This window comes from Ictalurus punctatus, chromosome 13, assembly GCF_001660625.3.
Source record: "Ictalurus punctatus breed USDA103 chromosome 13, Coco_2.0, whole genome shotgun sequence".
Classification (NCBI taxonomy): domain Eukaryota; kingdom Metazoa; phylum Chordata; class Actinopteri; order Siluriformes; family Ictaluridae; genus Ictalurus; species Ictalurus punctatus.
In genome coordinates this window covers 6,545,290-6,564,263 of record NC_030428.2, presented here as the reverse complement: position 1 = coordinate 6,564,263, position 18,974 = coordinate 6,545,290, and the positions used below count along the sequence as shown (strand labels likewise).

Below are 18,974 nucleotides of genomic sequence, written 5' to 3'. Positions count from 1 at the left end.
GAATTTAAACGTTTCAAATGTGTAAAAACCTTAGATCTCTTGACAGGATTACCCATACCTCTGACGTTCCAACTAATAAATCTTAAAGGCGTGCCTGTCCCAGCTATGCTGGGATCCATATTACTACTAACCATTTAAATAAAGTAAACCATAGGAATATAAGTAGCCAATTAGAGCCGAAGTGGGAGCCCCATGGGAAGCCAATTAAACTAAACCTATCAGTATTATCTGTGGGTGGGCTTTACAGTCGACCTCTCTCACTGTACCACTGTAGTTCAGTAACGCTGTAATGTCCAAAAGAAAAAGAAAGAAAATGCAAAATGCACTTCACCCCAGACTACACTAAAATGTACTCCTGCTTAACAGGGGTCAAAAACATTAACTCGCTGAAAGAAGTCTGTCAACTACCACTCCCTATAAAACTCTTAAAAGAAAAAAAATCTTCTCAACATACCAAGTCAGATTCCATTTTATCAGACCCCCAAAGCTGTCACTGTTATGCCCTAACTCATAACATATACTAACAGGTGCTAAGATATAAACGGGGCCTTATATTTATATATAGGGTATGGATTCTGAGTTGAGGTGGGGTTTCTTTGGTTTTTCCTGGTGAGAAAATCGGGAATTACGAGTTACGACCTCTAGTCGACAACGCAGTAATATTGACTCCTCTCCACTAGAGGGAACTGGAGGGACCATCGCGCTTATTGCAAAACAGTCGAAGAAGTTTACGCTCCAGCAGCACGTGTGAGGAAGGTAAGTGTTGTGTTTTTACCCTGTTCCCAGTTTAATGGCAATTAAATATCAAAAATGAGCGGTTTTTACTTATAACTGGATTATTCGTTTTGATGGCTAACGAAGAACACAAAGAAAGAGCGCGAATGATCTTGGCTGCTCGTTTTGTCTGTAACGTGCCGGGCAGCAAGGCCCACAGAATACACACAGCTGGACAGATGTTACATTTTGGTCCCCTCGGCATTTTTAACGTAACATAGATCAATGTAGTTTTAAACATATTTAAATCAAGATTTGTGTGTTAAGATCTACAGAGAGTAGTTGAGATGACGTCATTAGCACACCAGTTGAAGCGGCTCGCTTTACCGCAAAGTGACCCGAGTCTGCTGAGCCGGAGGGAGGTCGCCTCGGTTCTCTTTGATCCTAAAGATGCTGCCAGCATGGACAGGGGCACTATCTATGCCCTGGGTATGAACACACACACACACACACACACACACACACACACACACACACACACACACACACACACACGTACACACGTACACACATACATATATATAATACAGAATGTTTATGCAGCTCACTCACACACACCCAATATAGAGTGTGATGTATGGAGTTTGGAAGGTGACAAAAGTATGAATATGAATTATATACACCCCATATATAACAAAAAATAATGACAATTAAATTATATGCTCTATATAATAGTGCTTTCTGCAGTTTATTTAATACATTTATGTTTTGCCAGTTTTTTCTTCGTATTGAAAACTAATCATTAAAAAATAAGTTTTACTGTTTTGAGATTTAGAGGTGCAGTAATTTGTTTATATATATATATATATATATATATATATATATATATATACACACACACATGTGTGTGTGTGTGTGGGTGGGTGCCATCTTCCACTCACCTTCACACTGGAATAATGTTGTATCGAATCGAAACCCTGTACAAATTCATGCTCAGGCCGTATTCCAAATGCCTTTCCTATTCACCAAACATGGACCCTATTAAGGATATAAAATAACAGTGCTCTAGAACCTACGTAGTGCTCGATATAACAAGTTATGATAGAAGTTAGATTCAGCTGTAACAGGAGTGATTTCGATAAATGCCTGTTTGGAAATCGGTAACATGCAAGATTTAAAAATCTTCTTAGATTTTTGTATCTTGCTTGTTACCAATTTCCAAACAGGCGTTTATCAAAAATCTTTGTTGTAATTTTATTTTGTATGAGAGAATTTTCAATTAATAGAATATTACCATACATAAAGTATGTATTAAATGACACATTTATTCAGGTACAATACAGAATGACATGTTAAGGAGAATCTTTACTCCCTCAGTGCATACCTCACATTTAGTATCGACTCAGCCCACTTGGAACCTCAACTTGAGGTGGTACTAAAAAAAGGTACGTGGTATGCACAGTGGAAAGCGAGCAGAGTCGAGTCGAGCAGTATCGTGCAGTGGAAAATTCCATTTGTAGATTCTACAGATCACAATCGATCCTGGGGCAGAGCTTTGTAAACATGGTTGGGCTCTAGTAGTTAAAAAAACCCCACCTAAATAGTTATGTTTGGCATTTAGTGTTTAACATCACCATAGAAAACTCAAAACTGTTATTTGTTCCCTGGGAATTGCAGATGCTTTGCCTTTGACCTAATTTACATAAAATGTATTTTTAAGGTTATTTTTGTTTTTTAGATTTGTATTTAGGGTTCTTGTTTTGTTTTTATTTTTATTATTATCTCAAAACTGTATCCTGTAATTTCTAACTATGTATTTAAAGACAAAACAAAGAGAAATACTGGTGGGGGAAAAAAAACCCACATAAATTTCTTAAATACAATACAGAAAAAAATTGTTTTCTGTGACAGATAGAATTCCAATATATGAAATGCATATATTCGGATACTATCAGTTTCCAAGCTCCATATTGATGCAGCTCAAACACACACACTCACACTACAAAACATGACACAGTATGTGCACACACACGCACACACTGCAGATTACTTAAATGCTATATAATACATGATTCATGGATTGCTTAAATCATGCCTTAATAATATTCTGCTAAAGTCTATATGTCCATTATGCAGGTTGCACAGGGCTTGATGAGCTACTTGGAATTGAGGCAGCGTTCGCAGAGTTTCAAGAAACCCTCTTTAGCCAGGCTTCCTTAAGCCTTGAGCGTAGCGTGCAGTCCAAGGAGGTAAACCAGAAACTAGACAAGGACATCTCACTGTTCCTTGTCCGTCTATCCCCATACTTCCTGCTCAAGCCTGCGCTGAAGTGTTTGGAATGGCTTGTACACAGGTGGAATATCTCTAATAATAACATCATTATTTTGCTCATGATTTATTAAGCACTGTCATGACTGTCTGCTGTTGGTTATCTGTATGTTCTTGTTGGTTATCTCATGTTTGAACACACATGTAGGCAGGCATACACTGAATTTTTATTTTATTTATTTTTTTATGACTGTATTTCAGGTTCCACATTCACTTGTACAACCAGGACAGTTTGATTGCTTGTGTATTGCCATATCACGAGACCAAATTGTTTGTACGAGTCATTCAGCTTTTTAAAATAGAGGATCCCACACACAGGTGGCATTGGCTGCATGCACTTCAGGTAAACATTTTTAAATGGCTCTGCAATGGGGGAGATTTTTTATGCTTTTGTAAATGTCTGTTATATTTCAAAGATGCGTCAAAAAATACTTATTAATTAATTTATTTATTTTATACAACTGATGACATAATAGGCGTGCTTCTTTAAAATTATAAGTACTGAGAAAGTCTGCAATTATTCACTCTTCCATAGCAGTAAATAAGACAAAGCTAGGGAGTCTTCATCCAATGTTTTCATCCCAAACTAAATAAACTACTTGTCTGTGTTATGCAATTCCATTTTGAAATATTCCGGCAGCATTTTTTAGTCAGTACAGCAAGACAGCAACTTGCTCAGATGAACTCTCTCTCTCTCTCTCTCTCTCTCTCTCTCTCTCTCTCTCTCTTTCTCTCTCTCTCTCTCTCACTGTCTGTCTGTCTGTCTGCTCCATAGAAACCTGGAGTTCCTTTAGCAAGAGGGACTCTTCTGACTCACTGTTATAAAGATCTGGGTTTTATGGATTTCATCTGCACCTTGGTGACAAAGTCAGTTGAGGTAAACCATCTTTACCCCCAGCCTGATTTGTTGTGGTATCATAAAGAGATTTTTACGGTTGTAGCCTGATTAACTGGGTAACATTATTGTTCTTTTAGGCTTATTCACGATTTGTTCACGATGGGAAATGTGCGCAGCTGCGAGTGATATTTTCTTTCTATTCGGCAACTATTGTTCCCGCACTGGAGGCAGTAGAGAAAATCACAGATTCTGTCTTAGCCAAGTTGCTTCCATATTTACAACTGGTAAGTCCAGATCTTACTTAACCTAAAAATGTTAATACGCTTTCAGTTAACTCCACAATTCTTGGCACCCTTCTTGAAACTTAGAAAAGCATGCCTTTAGTAATTAATTTAATTTTAGCACAATATTTCTTTGAAACGTAAACCATTTTTGTATGGGGAATATTTTATTAAAGTACACTCTTCCTTGCACTTGTACTTAGGATTTTGTATAATTTCTGACCTCTTCAGCTAATTTGTTGGTTTTCAGTAGCATTCAAAACCTGAGACTGAGATGCAAAACATTAATTTGGCATCCTGTGACCATTTCTTTGTTCATTTGGGTTCATGGCTGGGGTAATTGAGTTGTTGAAAGTTCAATTTATGGCCATCTATCTCTATCTGGAGAGGAAACTAGGTTTTGGCTAAATTCCTGTCAGGTGTTCACTTGTTCCAGACCGTTATTACATTTTTATTACGACTCTGATAGTGCACAGTTTTACTGCATGTGTATCCATTACTTATAACTTATGCAGGTAATCCACTATCGTCGTGGATGACATGATAAAATAGAGATTTTACATGTGTGTAACTTCATATTTATACCATAAGGAAGCAGAAATGAAAATTTTTTTTTTAATTTCCCCAAAAGTGGTAGTTTGCTTGAATAAGTATTTAGATATTCTTTAGGAGTAATCATTTTACAAGTTTTTTTTTTTTAACTTGGCAATAGAAAAAACATTATTTCAAAATGTTCTTGGGGGAATGGTACAGTTAGAGAACAATAAGTAGAATCTCCACTCAGATAAATTTGAAAATCTGAATACTTATTTGTCTTGTTTATTTTCTACAATCTTTAAGGGTTGACTGTAAATCATGAAGACAGCATTAAGATTTTAACTTAAAATTGTTTAAAACTGCAATTGTGCAATTTAAATATTTGACATAAAAGCGAGGCCTCAGAGCCCCGGAAAAAGCAGAGATGACTACAGCAAACATTTTTTGCAGGGCCTGAAATCAGAGCTGTTGGACTACAAAGCTGCCACTTACATGATTGTGTGTCAGCTTGCTGTGAAGGTAGTGATGCAGCCAGACCTGCTGGATTCACTGGCACGGCAGTTGAGTAGGTCAGTGAGTAGAGCTCCAGTGCTGACTTCTGAGGGCTTGTCGTGCCTCATAATCCTCCTCCAAAATCAGAAGGAAAGAGTCATCAGACAAAGGTGAGTGTTTCTGCTTGCTCCAAAACTAGTACTTTGATTATTTTCATCTGTTGTACTAATAACCGATTCACTCAGTAAATCGGACTATTGTTTTTTCAGTCAATTAATTATTTATTAATTTTTTTAATTAATTTTGAATGTGATTGTGATCTGTTGATGGATGGATGGAGTTTGATCAGTAATGTCCCCATCCTCCTCCACCCAGGACATTTGAGTACCTCTGTCAAGTTCCCTCTCTGGTGCCCACCCTGCAGTGTATAGCGGCCTCCTACGATATCAGTCCCTTGCTGCACTACCTCCTGCCACATCTCACTCACACGGTCATCACGCAAAATGGTAGAGTTCATATTTGCTAGTTTTAAAACTGTTAGATAAATGTTTGGGCTTAATCTTGGATAAATGCCTGAAAAGTATTTTTTGTTGATCATGGATCAGAATCCTAGTGATGCGACAGTCACCCATGGCCGGGAATATATTCTCTTTCCCCTGTTTCAATTACGGAGAAAAAAAATATCCATAAGTTTCTCTTCTGTCACTTGGCTCTTGAACTGTGGCGTTTAAAAAGTATCTTTAATAGTGTAAGGAGAGATGAGTGCGCAGTAGTTTACAGTGAGCATGGATATTAAAAGAGCACAAGCTGCCATGAACTGCATGTACACAAAAGTGTCCAAGAACATGGAGCAGTGAAATAGTTGATATTGGGATATTTGCTAATAGGATTCAAATGTTTTTTCATGGTTTCAAGTTGGAATCCTTAGTTTAACCTTAGTTTAACCACTGGTCATGATAAAATCATCACACACCATTATAAATTCCAGTATATCTATAAATCTATATCACTCTATAGATTTTCTTTAAATATAGTTTATTTACCTTTGCATAAGAAGTGGCCACGTAGTGCCATTTGCTTGACATTTTCTTTAAAACAAAACAATTTTATAACTGATTTTTTGTTTAAGTGACAAATACAGGAACTCAAATACGTAAAAAGTAATTCTTCTCCATCTTGGTAACTCTTATAAGAGACAGATCGAGATCTGGTTCTCCGGTAGAAAGCGTTGGCCTGAGAATCATAGGAGTGGGAACATACATCTTATCCCTGCCCCAGAGGTCTCAAAAAATCAACTTGACCCACAAGAAAAATTTAGTCCCTGGTGAGCAGAAAAGAAGTGCACCTGTCTAAGGGCTCAGTGTTCACTCTCACATGCAGCAACTTCTCGTCATTGCTTCGCACTCTCAGATAACTTTGTGTGCATGAAATTCGTGTCCCCTTGTGCTCTCTTTTAATGACTAATGACTCATTGATAATGTTCTACGAACTCAGATTGTCTGTCCATTTATGTTAAGTAAAGATAGTATGTTTAAATAGTGTTTATGGAGCTACCTGAGAATTTTTCATACCTTTTTTTGAATAATAATTTCACTGAAATTGCTTGCCAACAGATGAGTCAGGCAAGGAGGACTCGCACAGTGCTTCAAACTGCGGCCTTCTCAAGTCAGTCATCGAGAACCTTCCCTTGACCACTGGCTTGGCAAGCACAGTGGCACGGTAATCTGCTTTAGGCTCAAATCTGTGTCGTCATTATGTGCTGTGTGCACAATGCTCTGGAGTATGAACGCTGAAGACTAATAATAAGGATTTGTTGGCATTTCTAGACTACTCCTTGAGGGATACATGTGCTGTGGTACAGAGCTCCCCTCAGACAAACTCTCCGTCCTTAATCAGAAGATCCAACCAGTTGTCAGACTCTTTGAACACAAGTGAGTTTTCAGCTACCTCCAACTTTGCTTTAACTGCGATGAATCTAGAATCTTAAGCTTTTTTTGTTTTCTCCCTACTTGGTCTTGACTTTCTTTACCGGGTATGGGATGTGCATATTGCTGATGTAGTATCTGGAAAATGGTTGAGCACTGTAAGCTTTTGTGATACTCAAATATCCACATTCCTACACAAATAGTTTTTGAAAATATACACGAGAAGCTTAAGAAACTTTTGCGAGCTAAAAGAAGCTAAGAGTTTGTGTTTTTTCCACCACAGCTGTGTGTTGGGTTACAGAGCCTCACTGTCACTCTACATTCTTCTATTTACTATAGATGTACATTATGTATTTTCTCAATCTGGCAGTTGAACCTTTTTGTTTGCTTTTGTTAGCTTCATTTCACTTGATGAATCCCAATATTTGCTGCTTGTGTTCTATCATTCTCTTTAGTTTTATGCGTGCACGGTCAAAAAGGTTTAAAAACGACACTGTAATAAACAGTTTATTTTATTTAGTTTCGAATTTGCAGATGCCTTAGTCAAATACACATTCACACACGAAGTTGGGTTCAGATATCTGAATAACTGTGCCCATTCTTTCCCAGACTTTATCCAGATGAGAGGAGAGTGTTTATCTCTAATGCTAATGCTGTGTTGCAGGTATCCTGGTGCTCTGGATGCTGTTCTGGTGGCTTGTGTGGGTGAGATCAGCGCAGCGCAGCAGAAGAACCTTCTCCATCAGTTCCTCTCTCTTACGGTGTGCTGTGGCAAGCACCAGGTAGGCAGAGTAGCATTTGTGTCTTTTCCTTCTGCATGTTAGTACAGTTTAAGACCAGGAAGTGGTAAAGAAGATTTGAGGATAATCTGGACTAGATGTTTGGTACTTCTAAAAGCTGGTAAAAATGCAAAAGCTGCTTTCAGTTCAGTATTGGAACTGGTGCTTCTGTACCAAGTTGAAACATAACAGTACTGTTTACCAAGTCTAGATTAGGTGCACACGCACACATCTGACTGCAAAGGTGAAAAGAAACCCTACTGACTTGACAGCAAATTAAAAATGTTATCTAATTAAGAACATATTAAACCAGACACAGTGAATATGGTATCAGTGGTAGCCTTTTACACCAGCTGCATCATTTGTAAATGAATTGTACTAAAAGTGTATGCCATGAGTGACATGCTACTATATCACTTGGGTGTTTGTAAACAAAAAGAGACCCACATAGCCTAGCAATGTGGTTAAAATCTGACTGAAGAAGCTATCAAGAATTGTATTAAGGAATTGGATTAAAATGTCATCCACTATAATTATGGATTACCATCAGAGTGACTGTAGTTACTCATGAGAAATGTTTGTGATCATCAATGAGTGAAAATCATTTTTCAGATTATCTCAGTGATATAGCTTTTAGGAGGGTATAGCTCCTAAGCTATAATATAGCTGCTAGAGTGTTTGTCTGCATGTTATTCAATTAATTTAAGGGCTTCACACAGCCATGAACAGTCAACTAAAAGGACTATAAACTAAAATGATGATAAAACATTGACAATGAAACTTTTGTTGTGCATTCATGTAGCCTTTACAAATATTTGTTCTCCAGGGCATTTCCCTATTTAGATTTTTTTAATTTTATTTTATTTTATTTCGTAAGCTATATAATGTGCAACAAAGTGAACTGAATACAAATACAGGTTTACTTGAGTAATCATTTGGTTTAGTACTTGCAGAGTATACATCACCAAGCTGCCATTACTGTTTAGCTAGTGGTAGTAATTTTAGATCATATTACTGTTTAGCGTGTTAATTGACCATGAACGCTGCATGTTGTTTTTGTTACATAATTCATTTCTGAAACATTTCATTGTTTCAGTTGTTATAATTGTTGTTTTTAACCTAAAGCAGTATCTGCTGCGCTGTTGTGTAATTTCTTGTGTAAAATTCTGCTATCACTAGTTTATATTTATATAATTCTAACTGTAATATCTGCTCCATTTTGTGTACTTAATGTGTAGGTTCTGGCAAACTCGGACACCTCTCTGATGCTCAGTCTTAAACACCCTGTGTCCGCTGTGAGGAACATGGCTGTAGAATATGTGAAAGAGATTCTCACTGCTGGACAGGTTTGTTCAGCCTTAATGCTGCGTGGTTGCTGTGTTACGGCATGCAGGAAATGTTCAGAAAGACCCTGTACTTCATTGTGTGAACACCTTTATTTATGGAATTGCAAGTATTGTAATTTGTATGGTTTGTGTGTGTCTTCTATAAGGAGGGCTTTGATGAGGCATTCCTGAAGGATGCTTTGCTTGAGAGGTTGAAGGATGATGTGCCTGATGTTGTCCTGTCAGCACTCTCAGCACTGCGGGTAGGAAAAAAGGCCTATGGCCACCAGTAAAGCATGCTGTTTAATGGACATACAGATATGTTGTTGTTTTTTGAAGAAAACTTCACCCATTATTTATGCAATCACAAATGCATGATTGATTTAAATATTAAATTATTGCAAAAGTTTTCCAGTATGTCATGAGCTTCTAAATTTCTAATGCACATGTAACACATTGCGATTTCACGAGTCTTTACCTAATTCTTTCACAAAACACTTTTATACTTAATATCAAAATACATGAGGAAAGGTTTTGCTTTCGAATGTTCTGAATACTTGTTCCTTTTTCTGCATGAACTCTGATTGGGTTTTCTTTCTAATGATGGCTCGCCAGCTCTATATCGATCATATGGATTCAGAGAAGACAGTTTCTTGTTTGATTTCTCTTCTCCACCGGGTCCAGCCAGCCGACGCTGATCCCTGGTGTGTACACAAAGCAATAGACATGCCACATTTCCACGTTATGAGCTTTATTAGTGTCAGCGTTGTCCAGCCGGATGTGCACCTTCTAGAACTAATAATCTCTGCGATTGATGCCATGACAGGTATTCAGTATTGAAGGAGGCAGTTCGAGTTCTTGATGACTTGCCCGTCAGGGAGGCTAACTCTAATCTGAGAGCCCAAATTAGCTGGGAGCTACTACCTTTCCTGCTAATAACAAATTCAGTACCTGAGTCAGCAGAGCTGAAGCTGGCGCTGTTTGTGGCTGAGACGCATCTATTATCCCAGCATCCTCTCACCGAGGGCTGGGCCAAAGGTACATACACACTTGCTGACTCTCTTACATCCCAATTGCTAGTGTCTGACATAGAGAAATTTTCATCATTACTAATTTTGTTTTTTGACTGAGTATGGTGTGTCTTTGTTTGTTGCAGTATTACACGGGGTGCTGAAGAAAACTCCTCCAGCAGATCTTATCCGAGTGGCCAACCAGATGCTCATCAGCACTCTGACAAAAAACCTGGCCCGCATGGAGCCATCCACTAAGCGCAATGCTGTAAGTCATTATCCGGCTGTTGGAATTCTTGGTTGCTGATTGTTCTGATTACATTGAGCTTGTTTTTCTTATTTAGCAGATCCAGAGGAGGGCTCTCTGATATTTTTGTTTGTTTGTTTTTCTTTGTGTGAGACAGATTGAGAGTGTGTGCGCATTGCTGGCCAAGCAGGGTGCTGGAATGAGAGAGAGGGCAGCATTTGTGGTGTTGATTTGTGCTCTTCTGCAGTCTCTGGAGTCTCTGAATGAGAGCATGCACCTCCACACAGCTCAGACATTCTTCAGACTGCTTGAGCCCTCGCTGAGAAAGCTGTACACACTACAGACTGAAAAGGTCTCGATACTGCTTTATACTTAACACTTGCACTGAAAAAAATAAATTACTATTTACATGATGGTGTCATTGAAATATTAAGGGCATTAATATTAGGATATCAAATTAATACAATACTAATTTTTAGTATTGTATTAATTAAACTGAAGCTGAAAAGAGGCTGGCTTCTGCCACAGGACAATGATGGTGTCATTGAACGTACCTCAAAATTCACCATGTACGACTTCAAGAAATGCAAACTGGAAGCTTTTGGAATGGCCCTCACAGTCCCCTGACTTGAACATCATTGAAAATATGTAGGTATTTAGAATTGTAAACAGTTATCCAATAACACAATAAATATTTTTTTTATATTTGTATTCATAAAATGACACTTTTCAGGTTGGGAGAGAAATAGTATAAAGTTTACCAATTCTGTGTAGAATACATTTGTATTTTTATGGTATTTTAAAGAGGTAATGCCTCAAGTAGGCTGGGAAAACTTTGTTTGTTCACAACTTATGATGTAAATTGTTCATACTGTATGTTGTTCATGTTGTCTTATTTGCACATATCTCAGTCACAAGGTAATGCAATTTAAAAAAAAGCTGGTTTCCTTCAGAGAAAGAGAAAATTACTCTTAAAGATTCATAGCTGCCTGATAAACTACTCTGATGTCTCACCCATCAAGCAGTCATTCCATGTTGTAATAAAAATAAGAAAATATTTTTTTTAATTTTAGGATATCAAATAACCTTTATAATTAATTAGAAATCATTATATTTAATTCATGAACTATTTAACATCGGAATTATCTTAACGTGATTAAAATCATCCTAGGTTGTAACCCCAAACTTCCTGCCTACCTCTACATTTGTAACCTAATTTATTCATGGGAAAAAAAATATTTATTGTGTTATTGGATAACTGTTTACAATTCTAAATACCTACATATTTTCAATGATGTTCAAGTCAGGGGACTGTGAGGGCCATTCCAAAAGCTTCCAGTTTGCATTTCTTGAAGTCGTACATGGTGAATTTTGAGGTACGTTTAGGATCATTGTCCTGTGGCAGAAGCCAGCCTCTTTTCAGCTTCAGTTTCTTGGATAAAGGTGTTACACTTGCTTCCTGATATTTGCTGGAATCCATTCTACCATCTGCCTGTAAAGTTTCCTGTGCCACTGGCTGTCACACAAACTTTATCCACCTCCATGTTGGCAATTGGCAAGGTGTTCTTTTCACCAAAGTCTCCTGTTTCTTTTTTGTCCTTTAAACAGATCCTTGTTGATTTGTGGCCAATAAGTTCCAGTTTTAAGTTTTATATCAGATCTTGCCTTGACTTCACAGTTCCCCTTGACTGCCATTTCTTAAAGTTCTTTGGAACAGACAATGGAAATTGGAGGTGGAAGCACTTCAATTTCTTTTTATTACCGCCTTCTCTTCTGTAGGCATCATATTCAGATCCTTAGTCAGCTCCTCCGATGGTGGTTAAGTGTTAGGACAAGGTTTGATGAGTCAAATATATTTTTATGCTGTGGAATTCCTAATGACAAAATCACTTAAGGCTAACTAGTTAAACTGTGAAACTTTACAACTGGAAGAGTGTCCAATATTTTGCACAGCCACAATTACTATATTTTTCTAAACGAATCAAATACAAAGTAACTATGGATTAACGTTTGCAGAATTTTATAAATTTTCATCATTTTTTAAATTCAATAACTTATGTAATTTGTCCAGGGTTTTGGCCATTTATTTGGTCACAATTTGGTTATCAGATTCACCTATGTTAGCCTGTCTAGTTTTATCACCTGAAGCAATTTGACCATGATTTGCTCAAATGATCTTTGTTCACTTTTACTTCAGTGGGTTAATAATCTAATTATTACTTTGGAAAGTGTTCGGCCTCCTTCAGTTTTTACAGACTTACTCTGTTATACATTTAATTTAAAATGGATTAAATTTACTTTTATGGCCTTCAATCTACACACAATAACCAATAATGACAAATCAAAAACAAGGTTTTTGGAATTTCTTTGCAAATTTATTACAATCAAAAACTGAAATTGAAGACAGTTTGTGATGGTCTGTTGTGATGGTGATTTTTGGACTGTTGTACTTTTTCATGTATCAATGTTAACATTGTTGATTTAATTTAATAATCAGAAATACCTTATGGCACTGTGAGCTTTCCTTCACGTTTAACAATATTTTAAGTGTTTGATGGGCCCCATATATGTTGGTTTGTGGTAAATGTGTTGCATTGTTGCAGCTATACGAGGGCCAGGACAAAGCATCTTTGCCTATGTACGAGGTGCTTGCAGGCTTCCTAGTTCAACTGCGCACTGGGAAGAAAGGAGAAAGGGAATATAGCTTGCTGCTCCTCTCTCTCCTCCAACAATTCATTAAAAACCTCAAATGTCCTGCATCTACATTCAAAGGTAGAGTTGAGTGATTTATTTTTCATCCTGAGTTTTTTTTATTTTTATTACTTTTAAATTGACCTTACCTTTTAATATGGTGTGAGAACCCAGATAGTATTTGTCATTTGACTTTCAGGATCTTATTTGTGTTTTAGGTGAGCTCTGGTGGAACCCAGAGAAGCTAGACATGAATACTTGCTGCTACCTGCAATTGCTGTGCCGCCTGTTTGACATGGCGATATCTGGAGCTAGTCAGGGACCCCTGGTCTCCAGTTTTAGAGCCCTCTTGCAGCCCTTATTACAGGTACCACAACAGCATTATTTGCATTAACTGCTTAGCGGTGCATTGTGAACAAAGTAGCCCAAATGCTCATAGGCCTTTGTTATGTACACTGCAAGGGCCACACCCAGAACATGCTACGCGAGCAGGAATATTTGCCAATAGTCTAATTTTTGGTTGCAATGTGTTCTGGGTTGTAGCCACAAAACTGCTATAAACAAAAACAGTGCCATGCCAGAACAGAACATGCTTATTATGTATTTGACTGTCTAGCTAACTGTATGAGGCACCTGTGTTCAAGTACTGAAATCACTACGCAGATAGAAAGACGCATAGAGACAGAGGCAAAAGAAATAGCACTTCTCTCAGTATGTCAGTGTAGATAATGTAGATAACAGGACTAAAACAAATCTCGGGGACAGGTGGTTTTCATTCTCATGTGGGTGAAACAGCAGGACACGGGTGAGATAATACGTTTACATTCGAGTTTAATACATCTCCATTGAAAGTATTCTACTACACTGACTCCAGTTGCTCCACAGTGCTTTTTATTTTACACTGCGTCCTACTGTTCTGTGGAAATTTCACTGGTTTTGTAGATATGACACACATGAGATATTTGTACTGACCTCCAGATTGTTATGATAATGAGTCTTTATTGATCACATTTACATTACAGCACAGTGAAATTCTTTTCTTTGCATACCCCAGAATGTCAGGAAGCTGGGGTTAGAGTGCAGGGTCAGCCATGATACATAAAAGGTTAAGGGCCTTGCTCAAGGGCCCAACAGTGGCAGCTTGGCAGTGCTGGGGCTTGAACCCCGACCTACAGATCAGTAATCCAGAGCCTTAACCGCCAAGCCACCACTGCCCACTTATAAACAGTGGCGATCGTATAAATGTTGTTAATCCACTAAAAAATTTTCTCTGAGACTCTGGGACAGTTATAACTCTCTAAACTTTACAAAATACAACTGAGGTGAGAGTGCAAGCTGCTGCTGCGGCGTGAGAAAAGTGACATTCAGTAAAGTTGTTGCAGTAAAGTTTTCTCTGTTGATTATTTCTCTGTCAAACATATGGACCACTGGGAAATGGTTTTTGATGATGCAAAATTAAACCCCCCCCATCCCAATAGGTAACCGATTAATTTTATTTTCTGCTTTTAATGTGGATTCTCAGGTGCACCTGAGTGAGCCAGAGCATCTCTTTAAGTTTCTGTCTCTGCTGTGGGGCTACAGCAATAACCTAAGTGACCAGTTAGAGTTCCGTGTGACAGCATTGCTGCAGACCCAAGCACTGTATGTGAGTAAAGTGCTTCTTAGTGCCCTCCCTGTGAAAAAGCTCAACATTCTGGCCTCACCCTCCTCAACAGGTACAGAAACGTACTCCCCTTCATCAACACAGAATGATATTTTCTTAGAAAGCACTTATTATTTGTGTTCATTCTGAATTTGAAAGCTTATTTTTTGCTGCCCGCAGTGGTGCCATCTCTCCTGGGGTGTCTAAGTTGTGGTGTGAAAGAGGTGAGAAGGGCAGCAGTGGCAGTGTTGCAACCTCTTGCTGGAGTCACCACCTCTCCATACCACCCTCTATTAGAGAAGCTGCTTCTGTCAGCTGAAGAGCTCATCGCTGATTCAACCTACCTCGCTCAGGTTGTCCACTGCCAGTTGCTAACAGATTCTATACATAAATAATTATATAATATCAATGCCATTTGTTCCTATGCTTAAGGATTCTTAATGAGTTGCCTTGGGATTGCTTGGAGCAACAGCTGTATTGTTTTTTTTTGCTTACTGTTTGTATCCTTATCTGGGTTTAGGCACTGTCAAGGCTGTATGAGGAAGCTGTTTCTATGAAAGGGAAGGGCAAAAACAAGCTGCTCTCAGCTATAGAGCAGCTTCTACAATGTGTGAGGTCTCCCGATTGCCCCAGCTACATGGCTAAAGTATTGCTGCGAGCACTACAAGACGTCAATGGAGAGGTATAAGCGATTTTTCTGTGAATTTGTTATCTCTTCTGATAAAGATCTAGTACTAGTATGTTTTACAAGGTGCTGGTGATTGGCTTTAGACATAAATTGAAGACTGTGACATAAACTAATCCAATGGTTTTAGACTAACCACACAGTCAGAACACACTTCTCAGCCAGACACTTGTTAGAGTATAGTTAAAGAAATTAGGTTTAGTGGCTTGGTTATAAATGAGATATTAGAGGGGATTATTAAATTTCATTTATTCAGCAGTAGAACAATACTATAAAACTATCAAGAAAAGGCTGCATATACGGTTGTGGTTTCTGCATTCCATATGACTGTTTAATGCTTGTTTTGTTTGTTGAGCTTTGAAAATGACCAAATGATCTGTGTATAGCTTATACTGGCAAATAAATGCCATGGCTCACTTTACTCTGGGTGAATCCTGGGTGAATGAGTACTGACAATAGTAGAAAGGCCATTGGTATTGCTGTAGATGTACTAAAGAATATTTTTGTCTTTTTACTTGTTTGTGTGTTTCTCTCTGTCTCTTGGTCTCTCTTCAGTTGGTTTTGGCCATCCTCCTGCCAGCCATTGAGCGTTTGCTGGAGCAGTGTGCTCCAGACACTTTAGTTTTTCTGCCAGATGAGGCTCTGCTCCTGCAGTTGCTTCTGGGCAAGTACTCTGAGGCTTCTGCCCCACTGCTTGCTCGAGATGCTAGGAGCCTGGAGCTCTTTATCTCTGCACTGGGCAGCTCCTCTAAACCCTACTCGCACATGGACAGTTTCCAGATCATTGCCATGGAGCAGGTAGGCAGCCGTACCCTTCTGGCACAGGGGTGTCCGGTCTTATCCGGAAAGGGTCGGTATGGGTGGAGGTTTTCATTCCAACCAAGCAGAAGCCACGTGGGGTAAGATGTTGCAGATATGATTGGACACCCCTGCAATATCCTAACAAATGAGTCTGGAGACATGACTAGATCCCACTGAACACATAAAACAAACACTATGAGAGGCAACTAGGTTTTGGGCTAATATATCCTGATACATAAGTTAAAATTCCTGAGACCATCAGTCTTCACACCATCTGCTAAACAGCCCTAGATCATCAATCAGTACGTTTACATGGACACATACTGAATGATCCATCACTATATTTTACAGAAGGTATCAGGTGCTTTCCCTTCTGTGCCAAATTGCTAGATTTTGTTCCCATCTCCCATCCATTCTACTTTTTGGTGGGGTGCTTTCTTTCAAACAGCTTCTGAAATTTTTAGCTGTATGAGTTTTAATGCTTATAAACTAATCACTAGTACATAAAATAATCCTAAATGTGTTGTGGTTCTTCTGAACTCAGATCACTAAGCCCTTCTTTGTGGCCCTGCGAGATGAGAACATTCAACAGAGGATACTGGGAGTGTTATTCGACCTGCTGGTGGACAATAAAAACCCGACTTGCTCCCAGACCATCAGTAGCGTCTTCAAAGGGGTAGGGGCGCAGTTTCTTGCAGAAACAGAAAAAGAAGCTTGTTATTATTATTAGTTTTCCTATTCTATGGTGTTTGTTGGTTTATGCCTTATAGATGGTATATCTGTTAATAGATTGCTGTGGATGCAGAGTTAGTGGCTAATGAATTGACTCCAATGGACAAGCCAAAAATGTCAGTGAGTGTGCAGCAGACTCGCCGGAGCAAGGTGCAGCCTAAGTAAGTGGCCGACTTGAATTCATCCAAACCCAACCTGAATTACTCTAAAGTGTTGGTCAAGCGTGTTAATATTTTTTCCCCACCAAAAGGACTGCGCAGGATGCCCCAACAGATGGAGGAGCAGTGTCCTGGCCGAGGGTCACGTTTATTTTGGAGCTCCTACAGCACAAGAAGAAGCTAAAAAGGCCTCAGATGTTGGTGCCAGCTCTTTTTAGCCTTCTCTCCAGGTACAGCCATATATATTTATACATAGTTAAATGTTTTAACTGCTTGCAATGCCATAGGTTTTTTAAGTACACACCGCTAGAAATGTCCTATTTTGGTAAGAGCAGTGAATTAAAAAATCTGATTCTTTTCATCATCATAAATGTAGCGGTTCTTTTTAATGAAAGTGTTCCTCACAATGTAATGTGTGTTTTAGTGGAACAGATCTGTATTTAATGCTCCTTTTCCTGCTGTTTACTGTATTGGAGATGTTTGGAGCTGTCAACGGAGCAAGTGAATATGGAGTACACCAAACAGCTTCTCCTCAGTGTTCTCCTCAATGTCTGTCAGAAGCTCTCCCCACAGGGTGGACCAATCAGCAAGGGTATGTATTTACTGGCCCACATCAATGGCAAATGCTGGTTTAAAGGGTCATGAAAGCTCCCTCTTTCAGCTCAAGTCAACCTCTCATTGACTACGTTTACATGGACAGCAGTAATCTAATTATTGACCTTACTCTGATTAAGATAATAATGTGATTAAGGTGTTTACATGAGTCGCTTTTAAAATATTCCTTTCATGTTCCCGTTTTACATGTTATAGAGCATAATTAGATCCGCCGTCCGACGTCCCTCCAGAATTTCACGTATCAACATATAGTTGGTCTTCGTTATGGTACCGTATACAGTTTTGGGTGTTTTTATTAAAAAAAAATTTACGAACGCTTTAAGTGCAGTTAATTATTTGTAATGCTATACGTGCTAATAGACAACTGCTTGAAGCCATAGGCTGCGTCTCAAACCGCGTACTTACCGTCTATATAGTAGCCGAGATACATGTATTTTTCCCCACTACAGGCCTATAGTAGGTAAGTACGCGGATTGGGACGCAGCCGAACTCTCTTGTTCGCCGTAAAACTGCCGTGTGTGATCGTGTCCTGTCGCAAAATGCGGTGAAAACTCTCACACAACGTTCATAATGTGATTAAGGTGTTTACATGTCTGTAATACACGTCCATAATGCGACTAAAACAGGAGTACTCCACCTGTCTTAATTCGATTAGAGCTTAATTCGATTATGACCTTAATTAGATTAAGCTATGTAAAAATTGCTGTTTACATGGTAGTTTCTTAATCCAAGTATGGTCTTAATTGGATTAAGAGTGGATTATTGTTGTCCATGTAAACGCAGCTACTGTTTTTGAAAAATGCAACTTACATGGTCGTGGATGGCTGTGCGAAGAAGGGAGGGGGAGTGGGCGTGGCAGGGAAAGGCAGGACTTATAGACGGATAGTGACCAAAAGTTTGCAGACGAGGCAGAGGACTTCTCTCCTCCTGAACCCCCAGGGCTAAATGGAGACACAGTAGATAGCAGTGCAGGTCCTCTGCTCTATCTATTTGAATCATTAGGCCCTGGCATGACTATGGAGGAAAACATAAAATAATACCGGAGGCAGTGCACATGGGAGAAGTGTGGAAATGGTAACTAGGTAATAGGCTCGAGCTTTTCACAAATAAAAAGGCGAAGGCTCTTCCCTTCAACTCGGACTCTCCTTGCATGGTTTTGCACGTGATGGCCTGA

General features: G+C 38.8%; 1 protein-coding gene across 1 annotated transcript in view; it reads left to right on the top strand.

Annotated features, from left to right (window-relative positions):
* Nucleotides 1-663: 663 nt before the first annotated feature.
* heatr1 (HEAT repeat containing 1) overlaps nt 664-18,974 on the top strand; it is a 32,663-nt gene continuing 14,352 nt past the window's right edge. Inside the window, exons 1-27 of the mRNA XM_017483580.3 lie at nt 664-756; nt 1,042-1,203; nt 2,851-3,067; nt 3,244-3,385; nt 3,818-3,919; nt 4,018-4,164; nt 5,149-5,360; nt 5,566-5,696; nt 6,804-6,909; nt 7,017-7,121; nt 7,780-7,897; nt 9,133-9,240; nt 9,387-9,482; nt 9,835-9,923; nt 10,046-10,257; nt 10,376-10,497; nt 10,634-10,828; nt 13,080-13,248; nt 13,386-13,534; nt 14,690-14,882; nt 14,990-15,162; nt 15,330-15,491; nt 16,050-16,292; nt 16,840-16,971; nt 17,085-17,188; nt 17,278-17,415; nt 17,662-17,777. Of these exons, the coding sequence (XP_017339069.2) occupies nt 1,062-1,203; nt 2,851-3,067; nt 3,244-3,385; nt 3,818-3,919; nt 4,018-4,164; nt 5,149-5,360; nt 5,566-5,696; nt 6,804-6,909; nt 7,017-7,121; nt 7,780-7,897; nt 9,133-9,240; nt 9,387-9,482; nt 9,835-9,923; nt 10,046-10,257; nt 10,376-10,497; nt 10,634-10,828; nt 13,080-13,248; nt 13,386-13,534; nt 14,690-14,882; nt 14,990-15,162; nt 15,330-15,491; nt 16,050-16,292; nt 16,840-16,971; nt 17,085-17,188; nt 17,278-17,415; nt 17,662-17,777 (3,823 nt within the window). The 5' untranslated portion in view covers nt 664-756; nt 1,042-1,061. The remainder of the gene's footprint in view (nt 757-1,041; nt 1,204-2,850; nt 3,068-3,243; nt 3,386-3,817; nt 3,920-4,017; nt 4,165-5,148; nt 5,361-5,565; nt 5,697-6,803; nt 6,910-7,016; nt 7,122-7,779; nt 7,898-9,132; nt 9,241-9,386; nt 9,483-9,834; nt 9,924-10,045; nt 10,258-10,375; nt 10,498-10,633; nt 10,829-13,079; nt 13,249-13,385; nt 13,535-14,689; nt 14,883-14,989; nt 15,163-15,329; nt 15,492-16,049; nt 16,293-16,839; nt 16,972-17,084; nt 17,189-17,277; nt 17,416-17,661; nt 17,778-18,974) is intronic.